The sequence below is a fragment of the Meriones unguiculatus genome, chromosome 5 (genome assembly GCF_030254825.1).
Source record: "Meriones unguiculatus strain TT.TT164.6M chromosome 5, Bangor_MerUng_6.1, whole genome shotgun sequence".
Classification (NCBI taxonomy): Eukaryota; Metazoa; Chordata; class Mammalia; order Rodentia; family Muridae; genus Meriones; species Meriones unguiculatus.
Genome location: NC_083353.1, coordinates 112,833,176 through 112,850,137, shown reverse-complemented (window position 1 = coordinate 112,850,137; position 16,962 = coordinate 112,833,176). Strand labels below are relative to the sequence as shown.

At 46.5% G+C, this 16,962-nt stretch overlaps 1 protein-coding gene across 1 annotated transcript; it reads right to left on the bottom strand.

The window, feature by feature from the left end:
- Window positions 1-2,756: 2,756 nt before the first annotated feature.
- Mfap5 (microfibril associated protein 5) lies at window positions 2,757-15,846 on the bottom strand. Its single transcript, XM_021649970.2, has 10 exons — window positions 15,575-15,846; window positions 14,904-14,963; window positions 13,955-13,990; window positions 9,722-9,754; window positions 9,397-9,429; window positions 8,595-8,630; window positions 6,510-6,539; window positions 5,336-5,423; window positions 4,670-4,743; window positions 2,757-3,330 (listed from the first exon to the last, which is right to left on the bottom strand). The coding sequence occupies exons 2-10, from the start codon at window positions 14,959-14,961 to the stop codon at window positions 3,218-3,220; spliced, it is 501 nt and encodes a 166-aa protein (XP_021505645.1). The 5' UTR covers window positions 14,962-14,963; window positions 15,575-15,846; the 3' UTR covers window positions 2,757-3,217.
- Window positions 15,847-16,962: the final 1,116 nt, after the last annotated feature.

The window sequence follows — 16,962 nt, the reverse complement described above, 5'->3', positions numbered from 1 at the left end:
CATACCTGTGGAGTGTAACCGCAACTGATGCACCAGAGCAGTGGGCACAGCCCTCTCCTTCAACATGCTCTCCAAAGCTTCCTCCAAGCGTAGAGTAGGTGTATACATTTATGGACTATGTGTGATATTTCTTTTTAAAAACATTGTTTGTTTGGTGTTTGTGTGTGTGTGTGTATGTGTGCGCGTGTGCATGGAGGTCAAAGAAGAACTTGAAGGAGTCAGTTCTCTCTTTCCAGGACATGGGCTCTGGGGATTGAACTCAGGTCTTCAGACGAGGCAGCAAGCTCCTTTGCTGGTTAAGCCATCTCACTGGCCCACATACGATATTTCAGTACACGTATCCAGTATACATTGGCCAAATCTGTTTCATTACTTTGTATTTAAAACCCTTCGGAAAAGATTCTTCTTTTAAAGGATTGTTGCATTTATGTGTGTGTGTTTGTGTAAGAGTATGCTGCGTGTGTACAGGTGCCTGCAGAGGCCAGAAGAGGGTGTCAGGGGCTGGGAACTGAACTTAGAGAAGAGGAAGGGCCCTTAACCCTGCTCTTTATTTTATCTCATTATTTTATGTATGTAAATGTTTGCCTGTATACCGTGTGAGTGGCTGGATCCCTGAAACTGGAGTTACAGATGGCTGTGAGCCACCATGGGGGTGCGGGGAATTGAACCTGGAACCTCCGGAAGAGCAGCCAGTGCTTTCAACCACTGAGCCACCTCTCCAGGCACAGGAAGAGATTCTTGAGATGCACCTTGGAAGCCCTGAGCCTATGAGCCCTTGAGCCCTGGTGTGGCTGCAAGTTGCGCTTAATCTATTTATATTATATACCTGTGTATTTAACTCTAGGGGTCAAGGTGCAAAGACTCATGCTTTGGGTTTTTTTTTTGTTTGTTTGTTTGTTTGTTTTTGTTTTTGTTTTTTTAAAGCTTTTCTCTTTAGTCAGTTCTGCATATCCCATTAAACTAATAGTTTCTTGATGGCAAAAATCTGACCCTCATTTAGATACTTTTTTTTTTTTTCTTTTCTTTTCAGCATTATGGGAGGAATCCAAGTCTAGTAAATGTCATGGCCCGATTCTCATTAGAATTCTGTTGGCTTTTACAGAAAATTGTTTGAGTTTTTCAGACACAAGTGCTCATGGTATAGAATCAGTCACTTATTTAAGGTGGAGTTGGGGGGAGTATGGTCCAGCGGTTGAGGTGTGCCTAGCTGGCGGGAGGCTACGGGCTTCGTCTCAGTGGCAGCAGAAAAAGAGGGAGGCAGATTTTGTGCTAGTGTAATGTGGACTGCTGTTGAATGCCTTGGGTAAAGCAGACATGGTTGTTGTGATTTGGACCGCCTCTGTATCCAGGCTTCGAAGACATAAATAATGTGTCTGTATCCAGAGAACTGCGGGATGAAAACACATACTAGCAAAAATTTAACCTGTTCTTATTAAAGGTGGGACGTTGATCTAGGAATCGGAGAGGGTTATCTGAAGCGACACCTGCTCTCTAGGGAGTAAGGATAAGAACGAGATATGAAGGTAAGCGTGGCAACACGCACCTGTAATCCCAGCACTCCGGGGGGGGGGCGGAGGCAGGGGGACGACTCAAAGCCAGGCTGCTCTGCATTGTGAGTTCCAGGCCGGTCAGGGCTACCTAGCAGGATCCCGTCTCAAATAAAATAAATAAAATGAAATAAAAATAAAACCAGCAACAATAAAGAACGTGAGTTGTCTGGAGACGGTGCTTTGTCACCTGTTCAGTTGAACATCAGGTAAGCAGTCTGCCGGCGTGTTAAGGTTCAGCCACCTGGGCTTTCGTCTGTACCCCAAGTCAGGGTGTTCTAGGAGCCATTTGCACAATATACTCTACCAATAAACCAGTTAAGTAGAGACAAGGAAGGAAGTAACAACTCCAGAAACCCTCTGAGGGTCATGGTGTCACATTTGGTTGTGTAGTTGCTTTGTGGAGGTGGCTTGGCCCTTCTGCTGCCAGAGCTGGGTGAGGAAAGGAGACTTACTTTTCCTCTCCATTTCCCAATTAGATAACTTGCCCAAGAAATTATAGAGGAAACTACGGGCCAAGTTTCATACCTGATATGGCTCTCTTACTTCTTCCCCAGACTCCAAGCTTGCCAAAGGACAGCATTTGGAGTCTTTACGGATTGCTAGGTGAGCCTGTATAATTCTTGGTCCCGTTGGGAAATCTTCTGGGGGAAAAAAAAAAGCCCATGACCTTTCTCTTGCTTTTCAAAAAATGATTTATTTGTATGTGTACTTTCCACATGTATGTGTGTGTGTGTGCCATATGCATTTATGCATTCAGCACCCACAGAAGCCAGAAAAATATTTCAGGCTCCCTAGGATGGACGGGACTGACAGATGATTGCGAGCCACCGTGGTGGGTGTTGGCAGGGAACCAGATCCAGATCCTATGAAAGAACATCCAGTGTCTTAACCACTAAGCGATCTCTCCTGCCCCACCCATGACCTTCTTGCCAGGAAGACTTCTGGAGCGAGTTTTAGGACATGCAGAGCAGTGAGAGGAGTGCAGAAGACCATGTAAATGAGGAGTTGATCTAGGAAAGTCCTAGAAGGTTCTGTGGCTAGCCAAGACTGACTAGGAAAGCCTCTTTCACTCCTGTCTATGACATAGTTAATGACTAGAATGTTTAATTTAGGAGACAGGTGTGTAGCCTAGTGATGGAGCACTTGACTAGCATGTACAAGGCTCTGAGTTTGATCCATAGCACCATTAAAAAACAAACAAACAAAGAATATTAACCTAAAGTATATTTTCTTCCACGATTAGGGTCTCACATAGCGCATTCTGCAATTCTCCAACTTGATGTGCAATCAAAGATGAACTTAAAGTTCTGATCTTCCTGGCCACCATGCTCGGTTTTATACCATCTGCTGACTGAGCCAGGCACCCCGGGCCCCTTTCTTCTATTGGCCTGAATGTAGAGTGTTTGTACCTAAGTCATGTGGTCATCCTTTGTTCACCTTGTCTATAATAACAGAAATCAGCAAAACGGTGTAACAATATAGACACTGTATTGTGAGTACTATAAAATGAGACAAATGTTACCAGGTCCGGTGAAAATTAGAGAGTAGGGTCAAAGCCGGGGCATTGCAAAGGGCTTAGTTTAAAAACACCTGTCTGTAGGACAGGTGACGGTGGTTGGAGGAGAAGGAATTTCTGACTCCTCTCGTTCTTGTTTCTTCCTTGATGATCACAGACCACTGGGTCTCTGCAAATTCATATTTTCACAGGGAGGAAGTCGGAAGTAGTTGGAGCGACGGAGCCGCCTTGGAGGCAGGCCGGCCATCTGCCGGCAAAGCTCATCTAGAGGGAAAACAGAGCATTATGGGAGGATGCCGGACCAGGAGAAGACGATTCCGTGGGATAGACAGAGGAAAAGATCCTGGTAAAGACCTCAGCTTTGCCACTTGCTGAACACCTGTCACTTGCTGGAAAGCGAGTCATCTAACCTTAGATGAGCCTCATTGTCCCTTTCTGTAAGTAAGCGTTTTAATACCTGCCACAATGGTGTATCTGTGAGGACTGAAATAAAACAAAGCGTGCCAAATTAGTTTCCTTTATGGAGCCGGCTCCCAGCTCTCGTCATGGATCTACTGAATAGAAAGGCGAAGTTCAGTCGTTTAGCCTGCTAAAGTTTAGGTGTTTACAACAGCCAACTGCAGTAAATCCCCCAAGGCACTTGAAAGTGCCTAGAGTCCCAAGCACTGTCGCCAGCGTCAAGGTGTTTCCCTCGCAGGTGGCTTGCACAGAGCCGGGGGCAAGCGGGAAGTTTCCTTCTGCGAAATCAGCTACAGCTCTTACTAAGCAACCCAGCGCGAAGCTGACGGCTGAGTCAAAAGTGCCCGTGTCTGTGGTGTCGACCCAAACCACAGCGACCCTTCGGGGCTGCCCACGGGGAAGGTGAGAAGAGTGTTTGTTCCCACCATGCACAGTCTACAGCCACACATTTTGGAGCCTTGAAAATTATTCTTTTAGCATCTCCCACCTTCCTCTACCTCGAAGAGTTCATAACGAGCCATGTCGACAGTCTCTGGGACTGGTGGACTGTTTATAATGCAGCTGCCCTCACCATGTCCTGCCTATGTTTTCATGGACCCCCACGGTCTCTGAACGTCGGTGCGTGGGTGCGCGTGTGTTCTTTCTAGAGCTGTGAACACGAGTGATGGTCATCATGGCCATTGATTGAGTCTATTATTTGTAATGATGACTTGACTCTTCCCACAGAACTTCCAAAAGATGTTCTTTTTCTTTTTCTTTTTTTTTTTAAAGGCCCTGGGAAAGGCCCGGTTAAGAGCACAGACTGCTCTTTCAAAGAACCCAGGTTCGGTTCCCAGCATCCACATGGTGGCTCACAACCATCTGTAACTCCAGTTCCAGGGTCCCCAGTGCCCAGTGTTTTGGAACAGCTTGAGCTTCAGAAACTTCTCACTGTAGGAGAGCTGGGGGATTGCAGTCTAGTCAGGGAAGGATCTAGGGGTGCTTGTTTACAGTGTAAACAGTTTTAGCACAGGTTCTGGTAGGTGCTGATAGAAGACAAAGGGAGTGCCTAGCACTGTCCTTAGAGACTCAGATCCAACAGCATCATTCTCCATTTACCTCTCAGAACTGTCCCTGCCCACTGACCACCCAGACATCACCTTACCTTTCATAGCTTCGTGTTCTTTACAGACAAGCCGGGAACAGATCTCATTATTGACGATGTACATGCGCCGTAAACTGCCAAGGTCCCCAGTGTCATGGTTAAGGGAAGGAGACAGAGAAGGTGGTGAGAGGGTCTAGCCAGGGTCTCTCTCCAATTCCTCATTCCCTACTGTCCTCCCTTTGTCTAGATATTTTATTAAGTATATGATTTAAAAAAAAATTCCTTAGCAGAATGTAGGAGCTAGAAATGGTTTTAATGATTAAAAGAGGAAGAAAGGAAAAAATGGTATTAATTACTCTTCCTAGTGGCTCTTTGCATATTTCACTTCTTAGCCTCAAGCCCTGATTCTTCCGTCCATTGTTTTCCACTTCAGGGCTGAGTCTTTTGCTCCAGCTTTCAGCCAGCTGGTGTAGCACACAGCACTGTCTCTCCTGATCTCCCCACCTACAGCCCTCACAGCCACTGGCGTCTATCAGACTGTTTTGTGGCTACTTCAAGCTAGACTCCAAGCTCTAGGCAGCACCTTTAGGAATGATTAGATAGATTAAGCCAACAACCTCTGCCCCATCAAAGACTGCAATCCTGTGGTGCATGTTCATTAAACAGTTCCCAGCACAAACGTTACCATAGTGGAATGTGCTCTTTGGACACTCTGGACTCCCTTACCTGGTGAAGCAGACCTGGTGGACACACTGCTTGACTGGCCGATGGACAGAGTACAGTCTGGTGCAAGCAAATTTCTCATCCCGGCACTCTGCTCAACACAGGAAAACAAAACAGGGACATACAAAGAGAATAGTATAAACGAAGGATTAAAGGGCTGGGAGAAGGGAGACAGAATGCGGGAAGATGGAGCAGGCTTTACAAAAATAAAATATATATATATATATATATAAATCAGTGTACTTTGGGGCATGTCCTTTTTGCTTACCAAAAACAGAGTGAGAGGAAACTGACTCAAATGAAATTTAGGTGCTTCCCTACCTGGAAGCAGAAGTAGGTAAAATAATCTCTGAGGACTCATCTAGGAAAAAAAATAGTCTTTCTAGGACTATTCAGGTAGGGACTCGAAACATGACACTGAAATCAGGTGGTCTCCTTCGGAAGAATGAGAGTTCCCAGGCATAGCTAGCTCCCTCGCTCTGTTTTCAGCCATAGCTGCAGACCAGTTACTAATTCATGAATCAAATAAAGTCCAAAGGCGATTTTAGGGAGCGGGTGGTTTGAGGGCCAGTCAATGGAGGCCGTTTCTTTCCCTGTGTCTTTCAGGATAGAAGATCATTTATGAAGGAAAGAAAACGGACTTGGGGGAGGGAAGAGCGCTGAAAGTACTCTTTGAGGGAGAACTGGAAAGAAAATAGAAAACGAGTCTAACGCTCTTCAGAACACAAGGAGGTAAAGAATCCATAGGAAGAAAAGCTTGCGAAAAGACATGTATAAAAATAATCAGAGAGCTCAGAGATGGCTCAGCAGTTAACAGCACTGAGTACTCTCCCAGAGGGCCTAAGATGGAGGGGGAGAAGAGAGAGAGAGCACCAGGCCATGGTGACACACCCTTCTAATTACAGCCCTCAGGAGGCAGAGGAGGGCAGATCTCTTGAGTTCAAGGCCAGTCTGGTCTACAAATCGAGGGCCAAAAAGTTGTTAAGAACACTGACTGCTCTTCCAGAAGACCCTACACCTGTTCACAGCACTCACACCATCTAGCATGAATCCAGTTTGGGGGGTATCTGATGCCATCTTCTGGCCTCCAGAAGTACTGCATGCATGTGGTACACAGACATGCAGACAGACCACCCAGACACATTAAATAAATAAATAAATAAATAAGTGACCATACCTGCAGTAGTATTTTTGTCACCAGCTGAGGCTGGAAGGCAAAAATGTTATTCAGTTATTAACAGTTCTGTAAGTCACCACCTCTGTCACTACCATGTGGTTCACTCACACCCAATCAAGACACTCAGAAACAAGAAACAAATGGCTCTCAGTAATTTCCAAAAGGAAACTCACGTTAGGCTGATTTCAGGCACGCTAGCAAAGATAGGTAAGAATGAAGATGGAACCCTGGCGTTCAGCTTTCTCTTACAGAGAGCTGAGGAATTTGTTGAACTGAGAGTGTCATTGTGTTAAGCTGGGTGGTGGTGCATGCTTTGAACAGTAGCGTTTGGGAGGCAGAGAAAGACGGTTCTCTGTGAGTTCGAGGCCAGCCTGGTCTACAGAGCGAGTCCCAGGACAGCCAAGGCTACACAGAGAAACACTGTCTTAAAAAAAAGAAAGAAACAAACAAACAAACAAATGAAAGTATTATTATGTTAATTGATGAGAAGAAATCATGATGGTCTGTACCTTAAGTTTGTTTGTTTTCAAGACAGGTTTTCTCTGTGTAGCCTTGGCTGCCCTGGAACTCACTCTCTAGACCAGGCTGGCCTCGCACTCACAGAGATCTACCTGCCTCTGCTCCCGAGTACTGAGGTTATAGATGTGTGCTACATCTGACTACATATTTAAATTTAACCCCAACACCCAAAGGCAGAGACAGGTGCTTTGAACTGTGAGTTCAAGGCCAATTAGTTCTGTGTATAGAGTTCCCCGGGCTTGTTTGTTTGTTTAAGAGACCAGAGGTCTCCCTATGTGGTCTACATTGGTTTCAATCCCCTGAGTTTAAGTGATTCCCCTGCCTTAGCCTCTCGGGTGGCTGGGATTACAGCAGCAGATTAGTAGGAATACAAGACAAAGGGCCCTGCTTCCTAGAGCTGAGCAGAGGAGCCTGTTGCCCAGGCTTTTCCCCAGACACGGTCTCTTCTCCATGGGAGGAGGGAGGTAACTACAGCCTCTTTGATGAGAGGTTTGGAATAAGGAGTAGGAGGGGCCAGGCTCATAGCCCACTCAGTTTACGGGAAGGAGTTAAAGCACTGAGGAACAGAGCATCGCTAGCGCTGTTTGGGAGGACGTCGTTAGAGAGCTGTTAATAGAAAGTCGAGCAGGGAAGGGGATAGATAACCTCTGCTACGGCATGCTTTATTTCTTTTCTATTTGAAGAAAAAAGTTTAAACTTTATTTTACGTATATGGTGCTCGGCCTGCATATTTGTATATCGGATATGTGCAGTACCTGAGGAGGCCAGAAGAGGGCATTGTGTCCTCTTTCAGGACTGGAGCTAGAGCCGGTTGTGAGCCGCCATGTGCATGCTGGAAATAGGACTCAGGTAGAGCTGCCAATGGCTGATCTCTCCAGCCCCTGCTGAACGTTTTTTTGACACATCCCTGCGCTGATTAACCCCCAATCCTGCGTTTCTAATTCAGACCTCATTCCTGAAGCTCAGAGTACACAGGTCTAACCGGTATCTTATGTGGGTCATAAGATTGCCTTTTTTTTTTTTTTTTTTTTTTGAGATTCTGCAGATTCCACAAGCCATCACCAGTTTAAGGTATTCTTCAGTTGAATGGCGTCACCAGCCACCCAGCAGGCTGCCGTCGCAATCCCTCTACCATGCAGCTGACATTTTGCTTCCATATGGCCTTTGTCAGGCCATCCTGCTTCTGAGTTCCAGGCTGCTTGTGGCTGAATCCCGCGGCTGCCTGGGCCCACAGGTTGGAGGAGCAACAGCAGGCTGGGATAGTGCAAGTGTGTGTGTGGAGCGTGACCCTCCCAGTGTACAAAGCTGATGAAAACCTTCCCTTCCCGAAGGCTTCCTCCTCACCCTAAGTCTTGGACTGCATCTCTGTCTTTCCCTACAAGGGAGTCCCCTTCCTGCCCACTTGATTGAAAGCTGCCATTAATTTGACGTAAATGGCTGGGCAGATGTTTTACACAAACTGTAGCTCTGTTTAGAATACTTCAACCTCTGCCTTGCCTTCCATACGGGCCCTGGGGAAGGTCCAGAACGGCCCTGGCGGCCCTGGGATCCCAGATCTGAACTCACCCAAGTCATCTGTGGAAGGTGTGATATCAGCCAGAACTGAAAAGGTACAAAATAGTAGGTGTGAGAAGGGCCTTGAATTGCAAGGGAAAGGCAGAACAGGACAAGGGAACACGGCGCTACCACAGCAAGGGCAAGGTGTACGTCCACAGGAAGAGAATTATTTGAAGTAATTGGGAACATTTTTGAATGAATATTGGTGTGCTTAACATACTTATCTTTGGATATATTCAATATACAGTTGTTGTTTTTTAATGTGCATTGGTGTTTTGCCTACACATATTGTCTGGGTGAAGGTGTCAGATTCCCTGGAACTAGAGATACGGACAGTTGTGAGCTGCCATGTGGGTGATGGGAACTGAACCTGGGTCCTCTAGAAGAACAGCCAGTGCTCTTAACTCTTGAGCCATCTCTCCAGTCCCATACAGGTCATATTTTAGCTAATAGTCCACATTGTTCCCTCTTTCAATTTTACATTTGTTTGTTTGTTTTGTGTCTTGTGTGTGTGTGTAGGTCAGAGGACAATTTTGGGGACTCTGTTCTCTCCATCTACCGTGTCTGACTGAGTTCCTTGGGCTTAGCAACAAGCGTCTTTCCATACGGGGCCACCCTGTCAACCCTGTTCCCTCCTCTGAGGACTAGCGAGCTTCTCTTTCCTTTTATACCCCTGTCAGTCACTAACTACACTCCCACAACTCCATTTTTTTCTCCCAGAGCTAAAAATACAGGCTCAGCTCGGGAGCTGGAAAAAACACTGTGAACATTCCAGGATCACGCCGTTATTAAGAACCATAGTAAACGTCACCTGTGTCATCTGTAGAAGGGTCATTCACCAGGTCTGCAGAGACACAAAAACGGGACGGGAAGTGAAGGAAAAGAGCGGCAGGATACCGGGAGGGATACAGGAGAGGGATCTGAGCGCAGGCACTCGGACTCAGGCACGCCAGCTGCAGGGACTGTCAGGGAGAGGACGGAGGGGCCAGGAAGGCTGGGCATGCTTGGGCTGACGGTGGCCACCGAGAAAGGCAAAAGGGTGCTGTGTGCATGCTTGGGTGTCACCTCCTCTCTGGACGGACATCACCCCCATCTCCAGTGGTAGGAAGTAAACACCCCAAAGCAGGCTGACTTACTAGGATCTTCTGTGAATGCTTCAGTTACATCATCTGGAAAATAAACAGAACAGACTTTTCTGGGCATTCCGCCCTTACACTTCCAGCGATTGGAACCGCCTAGCCCGACACCCGACACTCAGCTCTAAAGATCCCTTGGTTGCTTTTCTTTGCCTGCTTGTAATAGCCGAAACGGGCTTTTAGTGCTGCCCAGCCACAGAGATTTGCCCTGCCAAGCCCCGCTGCACTGAATCCTGTTGGCCGCTTCAAACTTCAAGCCTCGGCGTAAAGCGGTTTGTTCATAAATAAGTAAATGAGTAAGTAAGGTAAAATAAAAAAACAAGTTAAACTATTAAACCAAAATATCTCTAAATGACTAAGTAATCCACGACCCCTTTGCAATGATCTTGTCTTTTGAGGCAAAAGACAAAAGCCTTGGGTAGCATGCAGGCTGGCTGCACAACTCTTCACGTAGCTGAGGGTGACTTTGAACTCCTAGTCCTCCAGTCTCTGACTCGTGAGTGCTGGGATAAGCGTGAGTCACCACCCCTAGTTATGCAGTGTTCGGGGTCCAACTCAGGGCTTTTTTAATTCAGTAACTACACTTCCAGCCCAGCTACAGTTCCAGCCCTGAAGTCTCTATTTAAAGCAAAAAATGTCAACGACATTATGGTCACTTTTCTTTTGAGACAGGATCTTGTTTGATAGCCCAGGTTCACCTGAACTTAGAAATCCTCGTGTTTTAGTCTCCCAGATGCTGGGATCACAGTTGTGGTTTCGCGCAGGCTTGCCTGACATTACAGTGTGTGTGTGTGTGTGTGTGTGTGTGTGTGTGTGTATTAAGCAGCAGTAACCCCGAGCCCCACACATGCTAAGCATACCTTCTAGCGTGCTAATGTATATATTCTAATGTGTCTGGCTCAGAAACTGTATTTTTGTTATACATGTCTAAGGCATACAGCATGGTGTTTTGTTATACACATATAAAATGAAATAGTTACTGTAGCCACATTAACACCTCCTCACACATTTCCTCTTGTATGCGGGGGCTAATAAGATATTTAAATACTATATTCAGCAAATGCTGTAGCTGTAGTTTATAGTAAAAAAAAAATCCACTCTTGACCACTAGAGGTCAGCAAATTCATGTCGTTTGCCTTGGCTTTTTTTTTTTTTTTTTTTTTTTTTTTTTTTGGCTCATTTTCTCAAGCTTCAGGTTTTAAATCAGATTTCCCTCATTAAGCCAGACATGCTGATACTCACCCAAGGCTTGCATAGTAAAAATCCGTCACCCATCTTCCAGAATGTTTCTTGTTTGGTTGGTTTTGTTTTGTTTTGGAGGCAATGTCTCACTATGTAGCTGTAGCTGTCCTGGAACTCACTGTATAGACCAGGCAGGCTGGCCTAGAACTCACAGAGATCCTCTTGCCTCTGCTTCCTGAGTGCTGGTATCAAAGATACGTACCACCAAGCAGGCCTCAGAATGTTTTTGAGAGGCAAAAGGTTACAATAATACTAAAGAGTAATTGAAGCTAACGTGGCCATGCTGTTCTGTTCAGTTCAAACCCCATCTCAGAACCAGAGTCATTTTCAGTGTAAATTCTGACCATGGCAAAGCCACCTGAAGCCTTATCACATTCCATGGTCCTCCCTGGAAGCCGGAACTGGACCCTGAATCTCCACGTAGCCTTTGTTGTGGGGTTTGTGCCAGTAATCTCAGCACCTGGGTGGTGGAGGCAGGAATATCAGTTGTTCAGGGTCGCTCACGTGAGACATTGTGTAAAAGAGTGGTGGGGGAGAGAAGAAGAAGGAAGGAAGGAAGGAAGGAAGGAAGGAAGGAAGGAAGGAAGGAAGGAAGGAAAAAAGGAAAGAAGGAAAGAAGGAAAGAAGGAAGGAAGACAGGCATGCAAGAAACCTGAAATTCCCCTTGTAGCTCAGGGGCTCATACTGATTAGTCCTTATTTTAAGTCCAATGCAGCATGACTTTTCAAAGAACTATGATCTGGAGAGCTGGTTCAGCAGTTCAGAGCCCTTGTTGCTCTGCAGAGGACCTGTGTTCAGTTCCCAGCACACACGTGGTCGCTCATGATCATTATATTACAGTTCAGAGGATCCATTGATTTTTTTGGTTCTTGTCTTTTGTTTCTCTGATCTCTGTGGGCCTGAGGCACACCTTTGGTGCACAAATACACATTCATACACCACAAAACATTCACACACACAAAATAAATCTAAAAAAAAAAATGTAAGTAGAAAGGGTTAATTTATTTTAAATTACCTTATTTGTATGAGTGTTTTGCCTGCATGTATGACTGTGTACTACATGTGTGCCCCATGCCGAGGAGGCCAGAAGAAAAACTTTGGATCCCTTGAAACTCATGCATCCCAGGCTTGCCTTGAACTCCCTATGACCTGAGTCACTACTCGGCTCAGAGCAAGTCTTGGTGAGAGGAGTCCAGGTCTGCCCCTTTCCAGGGGATCATTGAAAAAGCACTGACTGAGATCATTGTGGAGTCTGGCGGGGGGGGGGGGGAAGGCCTCCGTGGGGTGGGCCTCCATCCTTCTCCCTCCAGCCTCAAGGGGGTGGCCCACATTCCAGTGTAGCCACGTGCTGAGAAGCAGGGAGGTCGCAGCAGAGCGGTGGGTAGTGCGTGGCTGCCTGTGGGACCCCAGTGCCTGATCTGTCTGAGGGACTCTTCGTGACAACCACCATCTCCAGTTCCTTTCAGGGCTGGAGAACCGCTGGCAAGGAATCTCAGGTGCAGCAGAACGTCTGCTGGGAGCCCAGGATGGGGTCCCTAACCAGCCTGGAGGAGCCCACTCAGGCATCAGGTTAACTTTTATTACTGCTAAAATCTGTAGGCTCAGGGACTCAGATCTGAGCAGAACAGGAAAAGAAAGGAGAAAGGGCTTTAGTTCCTTTCTTCTCCTTTTTTTCTTTTTCTTTTCTTTTTTCTTTTTAAACAAGGTCTCAATACGTAGTCCTGGTCCTGGCTTGGAACTTGCTATCTGGACCAGGCTAGCCTGGAACTCAAAGATCTGTTTCCCTTTGCCCCCTGAATGCTGGGATTAAAGGCATGTACCACCATGTCCAGCTTTAGTTTTTTTGTTTTTTTTTTTTACAACTGGCATTTTTTTTTGAGTGAATTAAGATAAATACATCAGACTGTGCTGTGTTTTGCAAGTTTAAAGCATTATTTTATGATTTTGTTTCTGTTTTGCATATGGCCTTTATATATATATATATATATATATATATATATATATATATATATATATGCTGTAGATACAAAAGATTAAGGTATAAGATGCCTGCAGTGGTGTCCACTTTTAATCCCAACAGTCAGTGGCAGAGGCCAGTGGATCTCTGTGAGTTCCAGGCCAGGTGAGGCTATACTGTGAGACCCTGTCTCAAACAAACAAACAAACAAACGGACTGGGATGAAGCGAGAGCTCAGTCGAGTCCTTTCCTAGTACACATAAGAGCACTAGTTTCAATTCTCAGGACCACATTAACCACAGTGTGTGCGTGATTGTGTGTGTGTGAGCATGTGTGAAGTAAGAGCTTCTGTTATCGTGTGGATAGAATAGTGCTTTCTGGAGGATGGCAGTGTAGGTCATTGGTACAACATTATCCTTGGTGGCTCTGGGTTACTACTCGGTATCACAAAAAGTAATATAGAAATAAAGCAGAATTCCCTGGTCAGGGAGGAAAGAAAGAGATGTGGGGATGTAGCTCAAATGTAAGGTACTTGACCAGTGTGTAAAACCTGGGTTCAGTTTCCAGGATTGCAGATAACAAAGCAGGCGTGGTGGCACACACCTTCACTCAGGAGGCAGAGGCACGCACATTCTTGAGCTCAAGAAGAGGTTTTGTGAATGGGAGGATGGGACTGTGGGTACCGGTAAAGTTGATCCTGCTTTTCATACTTGGCATTGTTGTTCTCTCTGTCTTAGAACATTTTTATTTTTTTCCGAGACAGAATCGGGGTCTTTTTTGTTTGTTTGTTTGTTTGTTTCAGCAAATTCTACTGGCGTCACACACACACACACACCTGTCTGTAGAACAGATTCTGTTTGAGAGTCTTGCCACATATCCCGGGCTGGCCTTGAACTCAGTCTTCTTGCCTCCACTCCCTGAGTGCCGGGATTATGGCATGTGCCACCCCACCTGCCCCTAGAACAGACTCTCACCTCATGCTGTTCTACATCATCCTGACAAGAACCCCAACCCGTAAGAACGACTTCACCTACCTCCTCGTTGACCATTGACCCCTAGGAGTAGCCAGTCTGTGGCAAAGAAAGAAAATGGATGTGAGTGACTCCAGCTTTCTCCACCATAACACTTTTATGGGGTGAACCAGAATACAATGGAAATTGGCATGTTACCTCTGTGATTTGTCCCTATATATTTTGACACAAGACCACCTAGGCTGTGCACAAAACTAACCAAGAATTAGGAACCACCCCAGAAAGACAAGTTCTTTCAAACAAAGCCCACTCTTGCTCTGCCCCGGCTCAGGTTCCTCTCCTGCCCTCATTCCCAGCTAGGAAGGGCCATGATCCACAGAGGAAGCCAGCACCCTCTCTAGCATGAGCTGCCCAGGCCCACAGCTGTACCATGGCAAGCAGGAGAGCTGAGTTGTTGGGCTGCATTTGGCAGGGGGAGAGGGAATACCGTAGCGTTTCTTCGAAGTCCAAGGTTGCTTTCTATGACCAATCCTTGTGCTGGACTCTATGCCTCCTGTGAGGATTGCTCTTCTTTTGTGCATAAGAGGCAGCCTGGGCTTCCCTCACATATGTAAATATACTTGTGTGTCTATCCAAGCAAGTGTCAGGCGGTGATAAGCATGGTCTTGCCACTTTCCCCTCAAGGGTTTTAAGGTGGTCCAGCGTCCTAATAGGTGGTCTCTGTATGTGGGTATGACTTCTTGTTCCTTTGGTGTACACTGAGTTATATAGCTCTAGGCAACTCTCTTTTAGGGGTTAGCAAGCACTTGTATTTTAATTCCACATTAGCTTAAGGACCTCATGCCTAAGGTCACCTCTCACCCACATTTTGCACTTTTGCCTTTGACACAAGCGTCTATCTTACCACATCCCCTCTGCCTCAGTCCCCTTGCCATCTAACCCACAGCCCCGTGCACATGCAGAACTAAGAAACTGATGTGTTAGGGAGAAAGGATTCAAGGCAGAGACTCACCAGAGGGGATGCTGAGTGCCATGACAAACAGCAGCGACTTGGGCCCAAAGAACAGCATATCTAAGAGGGGTGGGGTGGGGGCGGAGAGGAAGAGCAGAGGCCATGAAGCTGAGAGGCAGCAGCGCCTCCCCTCTAGGGAAAGATTTCTTGCATGTCCTCTCTCTCTGCCGCCCCGGAAACCTTGTTTTCTCTTTACAACTCGAAGCCTTTTTTGTATCTTTCACCCAGCATTCATTTCCCTCAGATCTATTTAGTCACTCTTATTCTCCCTAGCATTACTCTCCTAGAGAGAATGTTTCTTAATGTGAGTCTCCTGATATTGTCCAGGCTGGTCTTGAACTCCTGGGCTCAAGCCACCCCCACCCCCTTTCTCAACCCACTGAGCAGCTGAGAACACACGCATGTAATGAGGAGGACTCTTTTGTGTTCTCACTAAGCCATGCTTGGCTCTGCTCCGTAGCCTCCTTCACTCCTAACAGCTCAGCTTCCTTTTGTGTGTCTGCGTGTTTTAAAATATCCTCCGCCATCTTGGTGCACCCTCTCGTAACTGGGAGGGGGCTCTATTCTGTCGTGGACATTCTCCACTCTCTAGTGCACACATGCACACGCAGGCACAGACACACAGACATACAGACACACACTTTCTCTCTATAGTTTTGTAAATGACTCACTGTCCACAGGGTCCCACTCAGTCCACCGTGTCCTCTGGCTGCTGAATGTGTCTGTCCTTCTCACGCTTCTCCGCTGTTCCACTTGGGCTGGGGAAATAAGATGAACGCAGCCACACCCTTGGAAAGACTTCAGATTTGGCCTATTCCGAAACAATGAGATGAGGGAGAGCAAGGAGGGAGAGAGAGAGAGAGAGAGAGAGAGAGAGAGAGAGAGAGAGAGAACGCGCCAGGCCAGAGGCGTAGAAAGCAGTGTTACAATGAGGTTGGAATGAGAAGGGAGATGGGAATTTTTAGTCTCTCACACCCTCATTCCAAAGGTTATGACCACACTGGAGAGGGAGCTCACTGCTCCCTGGAAGGGCTGGCCCAAGCCCACGTCTGCCCTTCCTTCCATCAGCCACATTCACTCTCACTGTTTGGCCCAGCTGGCCTTTCTTGCCTAGGTTCCTGTTATCTCCCACCCTGGGCATTCTCTCCTGACCCGCACCAGACTCTTGAGTCTAGCTCTCTGGCTTTCTTCTGTGCTTGAATCTCTCCTCTCCTATCTTTTTAAATCTCCCCTCTTCTTCACCCCTCCCCTTCCTCATCTCAGTCCTCTCCTCTGTCTGAGTCAGGGTTGCCCAGGTTGGCAACCAAAGGCTGACTGCAAACTTCCTACACTTCCTGTTTAAGGCAGGATGAATTTCTGTCGCTCCTGCCTCCAACTCTGAGTGTGTGCCACCTTGCCTAGTTTGTAACGTGCAGGGGGTCAAACCCAGGGCCTCATGCCTGCTATAGGAGCATCCCACTGAGATACGTTCTCAGCCCCTGTCTTCCTGGCTGGCCTGGAACTTGTTATGTAGGACAGGCCAGCCTCCAGCTTGAGGTTATCCTTCTACCTGAGCTTTCCAAAGTCGAGGATTACAGGCAGGCACTATGATGTCTGGTCTTTGTTTGTTTTTATACAGGACATATTTTACAAGCTTCTCCTAATGCAGCCTCGTGTTACAAAGATTAAGAATCTTCCTTTTCACATTTGAGTCATCCTAACACTAAACATCTTTTGGAAAAACAAAATAAACAAACAAACAAAAAACCCTTTTATTTGGATAACAGCAATGAGAAGACAAGTGAAACAAAACTTCCTTTTGTACCTGTGGAGTGAAGGACCTAATTCACTTTTCTCTTTAAACACCTCTAAAGACAGCAGGGTGGTGTACACCCAGGAGGCAGAGGTAGGTGAATTGCTGAGTTTGAGGACAGCCTGGTCTACAGAAGAGTTCCAGGACAGCCAAGGCTACACAGATAAGCCCTGCCTCGGAAACAAACAAACAAACAAACAAACAAAAAGAAAACAAAACAAATAAAGGCCTCTGATGAAGGAGGCAGAGGCAGGAGGATATCTACAA

Bases quoted from the DNA above. Each gene is read 5' to 3' on its own strand.
- Mfap5 (XM_021649970.2), bottom strand. From the start codon at position 14,961: ATGCTGTTCTTTGGGCCCAAGTCGCTGCTGTTTGTCATGGCACTCAGC. The intron at 9,430-9,721 runs GTAAGTCAGCCT...GTGTCTCTGCAG, and splicing joins AGCATTCACAGAAGATCCTA to ACCTGGTGAATGACCCTTCT. The intron at 5,424-6,509 runs GTATGGTCACTT...TGTGTTGAGCAG, and splicing joins TGACAAAAATACTACTGCAG to AGTGCCGGGATGAGAAATTT.